The 9,363-nt window shown below is 44.0% G+C and overlaps 1 protein-coding gene across 1 annotated transcript; it reads right to left on the bottom strand.

Moving 5' to 3' along the window:
* Positions 1 to 7,182: 7,182 nt before the first annotated feature.
* On the bottom strand, positions 7,183 to 7,766 carry LOC134375376 (large ribosomal subunit protein uL22-like). Its single transcript, XM_063093764.1, has one exon. It carries the CDS (start codon positions 7,735 to 7,737, stop codon positions 7,183 to 7,185), a length of 555 nt encoding a protein of 184 aa, XP_062949834.1. The 5' UTR covers positions 7,738 to 7,766.
* Positions 7,767 to 9,363: the final 1,597 nt, after the last annotated feature.

Genomic DNA, 9,363 nt, shown 5'->3' with positions numbered 1-9,363 from the left:
ACAGGAGCGAGCCAGGAAGAGGCGGCCCCAGCCGTGCCCGGGGCTGCCCCTGGCTCTGCCACAGCTCTCTGTGGCCCTGTCCACCTCTTCCCTTCATGTCCATTCATTCCACAGAATTGGCTGGGCCACGTTTTTCCCTAGAGTAGCCCAGAGAACTAGTGAGGTCTACGTGATGTGAAATCCAGTGGATCCAGTGATGACAGGGCTTCTGTGTGTCCTTCTGTGGACTAAGTCCTGTTGTGATTCCAGTGCACGGAAGGTGTGAGGGATGTCCTCATCTCCTGTGCTGCCGTGCCAGGCTATTCTAAATCTTAATTAAAATGTAAAGTTTACTGTGACATCCCAGGATAGAAAGGTGTTATGAGTGAGTAATACATTAGTTCTGCTATTTCTGCCTAATTTGGGTTCCTGCCTTCTTTTACCTTCCTGGCCCTGTGTTTCCTCTGGCATATCTGTTCTGCTAACTGAGCTGCAAATGCTCAGTGCTTCCCTGAGTATAAAGGCATACATATATTTCTTGATACTGGAGGCATCTCCCCCCACATGGCACAGTGGCAGAACAGAGGCCCCAGTCTGCAGAAGGGGATCCATGAGAGCATTTCAAAGCTCATGGTGCTGCCACAGCCTGCCTCGGTCACATTCTGCCTCTGGGTTTCTGGATTCCCCACGTAGCTTACTTTTGGCTGTGTCCCCTCTCTCCCAGTCCTCCCTTACGCCCTTAATGAAAATACAAGTGGGGATTTCTTGGAAAAGGATCTAAGGAGGAAATTTTGTTTATGAGCAGAAACCAAAGTGTAACCAGATAGTAGATATGTTCCCTGCCTGTTATTTTCCCGAGAGGCCCATTACAGTGAAATCAATCAAATGAGGTGTTTTTCTCCCCTTGCCTCACGTGTAGCGAGTGGAAAGACTCTTCGGAGCTGAGTGATGCTGAGGGTAAGGAGGTGAGCACCCGGGAAGCTGGACACAGCACAAGGGTGCATTAGCCACGGACCTGCCCAGCCAGGGGGCAGGGCACCCGCTGCCTCCTGCACCCTCCTCTCCCCCAGCTCTGCTTCCCTGCGGGTGCCATCCTCAGCATGTCCATCACTGTCCCCACCCCCCCCCAACAAATCCAGTGGCCTTTTTTCAGCTTCCTTATAGAATTTCATGCTACCAACTCTTCATTCATTCTTTCAATAGATACTTACTGAACACCTGCCTACTCTCTGTCAGTCACCGTTCCAGGCACTGGGAGACAGCAGTGTACAGGCGGGCAGAGATTCCTGCCTTTGTGGGGCTTCCAGTCCAGTACGAAGAGGTAAACAATGAAAAATACATGAAGTGTGTGGTATAGCATAAGGGGACAAGAGCTATGGAACAAAATGAAGTTGACAAGGGCCTGCAGGGAATGAAGATGACATCTTACTTTTATTTTTATTTTTTATTTTAAGTTTACTTTTTATTAATATTATTTTTTTACATTCTAAGATGTTGTTGCAGAGCAGTTGGAGGGGGAGAAGGGAAGGGGGAAGGAAATAGGGTGGGAGAAGGAGGAAGGAGCAGGGGCATGGCCGAGGCCCGTGGACCCCTCTCATTCCTGTAGAAGAGACCAGGGGGCTTCCAGCAGTGGCTCATTCATTGCTGGGCTGAATGCAGGTGTCAGGGAGTTGTGGCTGAAGTTCTCAGCACCCCACCCACTGCCCTGGCTCAGAAGCCCAGGGTGCTTCCTGTGGTGGCTTGATAGTTGTTGCTGGGCTGGTTGCGGGTGTCAGGGGGTATGGCTAATGATCCCGGCCCTCCCTCCTCCCTGGCTTAGGAACCCAGGGGGCTCCCGGTCCTTCTAGGTTTTATAGGTGTTCTTTGGTGATGTGAGACATTTACTAGTTAATAGCAAACTTTGTCTCTGATTCGTGGGTGTTTTGTTTTTTCTTTCAGTTCTGTATTGGATTATTTGCTGTTCCTACCACTTAATCTCTACACTGGAACTAATTTGTTGTCCTTTGCTTACTTCTAAAATGGGGGCACTTCCTATGGGGACCAGCACTTAAGACTTGTAGTTGAGCTAGATTGCTTCATTGCTGCTGATTCCCTGGGGAAGGCTTTTTGTACAGTTCAGGGTTAAATGGTTGAACTTGTATGTACTTCTGGGTCTCGTGAGTTCCAGTACACCTGGGTTGTGTGGAAACTCTGGTCGGGGCCTGAGTCCTTTCAGGAAACTTCACTCCTGCTGTTCTATATTCCTGACTGGTGTCCACGGAGTGGTCCTGTGCTGATTGGAGGGCAGGTCAGCAGTCCGTGTTGTGCCCCAATGTTACCTCTGGTGGCCTGTCTCTCCCACTGCCCACACTCCAAACACTTCCCATGGGGTGGACTGTGCACCAGTCCCTTGCAGTGACTCATTGGCCTCTGAGTGGCTCCTTTGTTCAGTTTTCTATGGCCTCTCACTGCTATGTGGGTCCACAGGAACCCTGTTAGTAGTCTTGCTGGCTTAAGGGCCACCAAGGCCCTCTTCTCCCCTGCTACCTCCAAGCAACTTCATCCGTAGGGCATAGCTGTGACTTTTGCCAGCTCCTGCTCTGTGCACTCACCAGCTCCAGCCTGGAAGTGGCCAGGATTTGAAATGGTAGGAGTAGGCCTTCTTTCTCTCATTATGGCTTCTCCTGCCTTCAGGAACTCTGTAGGTCTCTCCTCCTCTTCCCCTGAGCTCTAGCGCCCCCACCTTGGCTGTCATTGCTTTTTAATAGTTGTAAATTCGTTGATTTGTGGGAGAGAGTGATGCTGGGGACCACCTATTCCGCCATCTTGACTGGAAGCCCAAAGATGCCACTTTAACAGAGATTTAAAGGGGATGAGCTCACCAGCCACAAAGCAGCCCAGGAAGCATCCTGTCTGCTGCATGCAGAAGCTCGTCTGCCATATCCGAGGGCATCCTGGGTGACCAGAGAGAAGCATCTGGAAGAGACACTGCACAGATGTTGCCTTCATCTTGGCTGCGATGGGTAACAACTGAGAAGGAAGCCACTGGAACTTTGTGTGCAGAGGGTGACACTGTCTGACATGATCCACAGGCTGGCCCAGGCTTCTGCGTTGTGAAAAAGCAGTGCATTGGGAAGCACCTCTGTCTTTTCTTGGGGTCCTCTCTGGTGTCGGCAGCTGCTCTCCTGAGGCTCGTCCTACTTCCCTGACCCTGGCTGCTGTTCTGTGCCTCCACCCTGTTTCACTGATGCCTTTACACATTTATTTCTTACAGAATACGAGATTCAGAAGATGAAAAATTAGAAATATAAAGTGTTCAGGTACATCAGCATATAAACACAAAGGCCCCACAGCATGAGTGAAATACTGAACCACAGAAAGAGCAGATGCTTTGGAGCTCGTTCACCATGAACATGCAGGTCAGGATGAAAATCTCGGCACGGCGGTGCCCGCTGAGGGTGATGGCCTCGTACTGCTTTGCTGCTCTCTCACCCTCAGAACTTTTGTCTTGCATGGGTCCTTGGCACAGTGGGGTGCCGGTGACAACAAGCTTTCTGAAGGAGAAAACAAGCCCTGGTAGCATTTGCTGCTTCCTCCAACCATGGCTGATGGTGAGCCAGTGCAGCATGAGGTACCTAAATTTTCATTAATGCAAAATATCGCTTTTTTCACCTAAGTTCGTATCAATACATCAGTCTGTTTTTACAGTTTTGCTTTGACTTCATTGATCTGTTTGCCTGTCCCTGTGACTGTACCACTGTTACAATAACCATAGCTTGGTTAGTTTCATAAATGCTCCTTCAGACTAATTTCTTATGGATTAGTCAAGCACCAGTTTCACTGAGATTACACACACACACACACACACACACACACACACACACACACACTCTCACTTTTGACATCTCTACATCGCTACAATACTAAGACTTCCCAATAAGACCACACATTCAGTCAATAAATATTTAAGACCTATTTCCAGGAACTATCCTTGGCTCTGAGACAGACAAGATTGCAGAAGTTCCTGCTCCTTCTCCTTCTGTAGGGGGCATGGGGAGGACTCTGATGAGCAGGTGAACAAAAGAAAATGTAAGGACCATCTCAGAAGGTACAAGTACTGAAAAGAGAAAAACAACAGATTGAAAAAAATAACTGAGAGAGAGTCTATTTTGGATTGTGTATCCAGGGAATCCTCTTGGAGAGTGACGTCTCAGCTGAGACCTGATCATAAGGAGTCAGCTGAGGACAAATCTGAGAGAGGAGCACTCCAGGCAGAGGGAACAGCCACTACAAAAGCCATAAGTTGGGAGCCACCTTGTTGGTGTCAAGAGATCAAACAAAGACCAGTGGAAAAATCACACTGCAGCATGAAGTATCTTCTCTGTGGTCAGAGACGTAAACGGGGATTAGGCCATGTCAGGTCTTACAGGCCATGGTGAAAGCTTTGGATATTATTCTAAATACAATAGAAATCCTTTGGAGGGTTTTGAGTAAAGGGGGAATGACCTGATTTGCAATTTACCAGCTCATTCCAGTTTCTGACAGGAATAGGTTATGTGTGTGTTGAGAGAGGAAAGAGGAGGTTGGAGACTAGAAAACTGTAGACGTAATCAGGATGAGAGATGATGGGCTCTGGTCTACGGCAGTAATGGCAGGGTTGAGAGAGGCTAATGGATTTGGCATGTATTTTGGAATTAGAGCCAGAGAGTTTTGTGATGTATCAGTTGTGCACAGAGAGAGAGAGAGAGTGAGGGAGAGAGAGCAAGAGCGCAAAGAATAAAGAATGGCTTCAGAGTTTTCTGGTTGATGAAACTAACTGAATGGGAAGGCTGGAGTCCTGTGTGGACTCTGTGTGGACTCTAAAGTACCATCCAAGGAAAGGTGTCAGGAAGGAAGTTGGAGATCAGAGTCCCAAGTTCTGGGGAGAGTTCTGCTAGTGTCAGATAGCAGAGAATCGTCAGTGTATTGATGTCTGCCGAAGCCATTGGTTTGGATAAGATTGTCACAGAAGGGGTGATAAGAGAGCTCTGAGAGACTCCATGTAGATATGGAGGAAAGGATGACTCGATAAGGGGGCTGTGAAGGAGCACAATTGGGATAGTGCAGTTCTGAGGAAAACAAAAAAAAAAATAAGTGTTTCAAGAAAGGTTATTGTGTAGAATGTTGTTGGTAGTGAGGTGTGATGATGGGAGAGAACAGACCCTTCAGACTTTGTAATTGACAATACAGAAGTCATTGGTCACTTTAACCAGAGCAATTACAATAAAATGATGAGTTAGAAGCTTGACTGGATTTGAGGAAAGAATGAGAAAATGCAATGCAGTCAATGTTCGTAGTTGGTGGTAATGTTCTATAAAATCACCACAAACATTATTATATCAGTGAATAGGAAACTATTGCCCACAGGAGAAACACAGGGTTAGGTTCCTGCAAGCTTCTGGATATAGTGTGTTATATGTGTTTCTGCTTAAAGACACCTTATTTAACATATGTTGTTGACTTCATTAACATTGAACTCACCCAACAGCACTGTAATCACAATTAAACAAATCTTGCACACGTTTTCTCTGTAAGGCACACTTCAGCCTTCTTGGACTCAGGAGCACTAGGCAGCACTTCAGGACTGCACTTGGAGGCCATTTTAAACAGTGAAATCACCAACAAAAAGCAAAAAAGTTGTAAAAGTGTGGCACTAAATAGACTGTGAAAAGGACAGTTGTTTATAGCATGAGAGCTGAAGCAAGAAGGCAGAGCATCACCTCCTCCAACCTCAGCTGGGAACATGCACACAAGGTGACTAAAATTTTTCATTGCTCTGTGCACACCCATGAATGACCAGGAAGGCTCTGTCAGTATTGATTTGGGGGTCACAAATAATTGTTAGCAAGTAGGTAGATTTGCACATATAGAGCCCATGAGTAATGCAGATCAAATGTACCGACTCTAGGGAACTCTTTGGAAATGTTTTGCTGTAAATTTTGGTGTCTTAATTATTGGAGGTCTTATTTTAGTTTGCTTTTAATGCTATGGGTGTTACAACAGTGAGTTTATATGAGGAGAGTACTGATCTGGTACAGACAGAAACTCAGTGATGAAGAAAGAAAAGCCACTGACAGAGGAAAGTCTCCAGTAAGATGAGAAAAGGTGAGATCCAGATCCTCAGCGTGGGGGTAGCCTCTGATCGGAGCAGCAGGGTTAGTTCATCCTAAGCAGCTTCCTTTTCATTCAGGCCATTTAGAAAATATATCCTCTTGTAATTGTTTATAGTTTTATTCACATAGGTTTTGTGCATTTTTTATTAAATTAATTACTAGGCACATTATAATTTTTTATGTTGTGAATAGGTTTTCCTTATAACTGCACTTTATAACTGTATATTGCTGGTATAAGGAAAAGCTATTGATTTTTGTATATTTCTTTTATATCCAGTCACTTTATCGAACTCTTAGCAAGTTTTAATAATTTTTAAATGAGGTGTTTGCATTTTAGGAGGGCAATTATATTGTTTTTAGATATTAATAGATAGATCCTTTCTTTTCCTCTCAGTGCTTATTTAAATCTCTATAACAGTATTTTTTATTACTTATTACTATGTTTATGGAATTGCCTTCTATGTTTCAAAATTTAATAAGGAGTTTGCTGTTAGTTTTTGCTATAAAACTTTATGAGCTTTGGAAAGTTTTGTTTTTTTGTGGGTTTTTTTTGCTATTTTGCCTAAAGTTTTTACTCTTTTCTTTTTTTTTTTTTTTTTCTTTCCATTATGAATGGTTGCTAGTCTTAATAGAGGCTTGTTTGGCCTATAAATTACATGATTTTTCTTTATATTTTAATGTAATGACTTATCATTGATAGGTTTTCTATAGTTGAAACCTTCTAGTATCCCTGGCATGAACTCTACTTGGATATGGTACAATTTTTAATATGCTGCTGGATTTTATTTTATTATTGTTTTACATCGTATTTTGTAAAATTGGTGTATTTTTTTTTACTTCTGAGTAGTTTTTGTACCTAGATGATTGTTTTTTTCTGTGGTTTTCACTACCTATTCTGTGTCCTCCATCCCCGTTGCTTTCCTTTCTTGGCTCCATTCTTTGGCAACATGTCTTATCCACTGCCTAAACACTACAACTTCCAGGTGTGCATTTGTCAATCCCTGTTTTCTATCTCAGTTCTCTGAGTTGCTGACTCATATTTTCTTTTTTTTTTTTATACTTAATTCTGAATTTATTCTCGAGCCATAAGTTTTTGTTTCTTCAGTTTCTTCTGGGATATCTTTTTCTTCTGTGCAACTTCTTCTTCTGGTTTGGGAACAATTTGTTCCTTTTCAGTAAGGATCATTTCGATGTGGCAGGGGGAGCTCATGTATGGGTTAATCCGACCATGAGCTCTGTAAGTACGGCGGCGCATCTTGGGTGCTTTGTTCACCTGGATATGCTCAATCACCAGAGAATCTACATCTAAACCCTTAAGTTCAGCATTACTCTCTGCATTTTTAAGCATTTGCAGCAAAAATTCAGCACTCTTTTTGGGCCACCGACCCTGTGTCCAACCCCACTGTTTGGCCTGGGCACACCTACCAACTCCACCATTGTAACGCCTGAATGGTACACATTGCTTCTGTAAGGTGACATCCTTCAGATACTTGGTGGCTTTACGGATATGCATACCCTTAATGGCCTGAGCAGTTTCACGGGTGTTCTTAAAGTGAACACGAAGATTTGAACCTCTCGACTTACACGATTTTGTGGGGTTTTCTGGGTCAAGCGAATAGCGAACCATTTTTAAAGATCACCTTAGGCCGCTTACTGGAAGAGCTGACTCATATTTTCAACTCCTGGCTGAATTTAAGAAAAAATAGAATCTTACGTGTAAAAGAAAGATTGAGTGTCTCATTCATGAGACATTATCATCATTGGATCATGCAATTAAGGCTCCTTTCTTGTTTTATGTAGTTATTTCTTGTTTTCCACTGCCATTCTTCCATAAAGTATCATTCAAATCCATTTAATATGTATCCTTTTAGGCTCTTGTATATATCTATACTCTTTATCTACATTTATGTATCTATCTTAGTCCATTTCTGTCACTTACACCAGAATACCTGAAACTGGGTAATGTATAAATAGAATTTATTTCTTACAGTTTTGGAGGCTGGGAAGTCCAAAGTCTAGGGCACACATCTGGTGAGGGCCTTGTTCTTGGTGGTAGCTCTACAGTGATGCTGGGTATCACCTCATGAATTGGCTGAGCAAGAGAGAGCTAAGCTTCTCATTCACTCTCCTTTTAAAGCTACCATAACCACATCCATTGCTCTATGGATGGATCAATCCATTCATGAGGGCACAGTCCTCACAGACTAATCACCTCTTAAAGTCCCCACCTTTCAAATACCATAATTGGATGTCCCACCCTCTTAATTCTGTTACAGTGGGGATTAAGTTTCAATGAGTTTTGAGGGAAATTCAATCCACAGCATTCTGCCCCTGGCACCCCCAAACTCATGTCCTTCTCACTCATAGGTAAGTACATTCACTCTATCCCGAAAGTCTTACCTTGTTTCAACTCAAAAGTCTGAAGTCCAAAATCCCATCTGTGAAATCAAAACAAGTTATCTGCTTCCAAGATACAATGGTGGGACAAGTGTAGGGTACATATTCCCATTCAAAAAGGAATATATAGGCCAAAAGAAGGGGGTAACAGGTCCCAAACATGTCTAAAACCCAGCAGGGCAGGCATTAAATCTTACAGTTAGCAAATCATGTACATTGACTCCACGTTTGGCATTCTCTATACACTAGTGTGGGGGTTGGTCCCCAAGCCCTCAGTCATATATCCTTTGAAATCAGGGTGGAGGTTCCTGAGCTTCCATAGCTCTGGCATTCTGTGAGGCTGCAGGTCTCACAGCATGTGGACACTACCAAGGCTGATGGCACGTATCTTCCAAAGCTTTAGGTACAGCAGCATCTGAAGCCAGTTTAGCCATGGCTGGAGCAGCTGGAGCTGGAGCAACCAGGGTGTGGGGAGCAGCATCCCCAAGTGGCCCTGGGCAGCGAACTTTTGGAGGGTACCTCAGGCATTTTCTCCAAAATCATTCTCTCACTAGGCCTCTGGGCCTGTGATGGGAGTGGACATGTCGAAGATCTCTAAAATGCCTTCAAGGTCTTTTTTCCATTCTCTTGGTAATCCCTTTCTTCTGTACTAATCTCCTTAGCAAACAGTCGCTCGGCTACACTACTGGTTTCCTCTCTTGAAAAGACTTTCTTACTTTTTATGTGGCCAGGCTAAGAATTTTCCAATTTTTTAACTTCTGCTTCTCTTTTAATTATAAATTCTGTCCCTACTCCATGCCTTTTTTAACATAATTCAGCAGAGGCTGTTGCAAGTAACCACACAGTTGCCTGAATG

Source organism: Cynocephalus volans, chromosome 4, assembly GCF_027409185.1.
Source record: "Cynocephalus volans isolate mCynVol1 chromosome 4, mCynVol1.pri, whole genome shotgun sequence".
Taxonomy (NCBI): domain Eukaryota; kingdom Metazoa; phylum Chordata; class Mammalia; order Dermoptera; family Cynocephalidae; genus Cynocephalus; species Cynocephalus volans.
Note: the sequence above shows the minus strand (reverse complement) of the source record. Positions and strands in the feature narration are given on the sequence as shown.

Coding starts and splice junctions, on each gene's coding strand:
- LOC134375376 (XM_063093764.1), bottom strand. CDS start 7,737: ATGGTTCGCTATTCGCTTGACCCAGAAAACCCCACAAAATCGTGTAAG.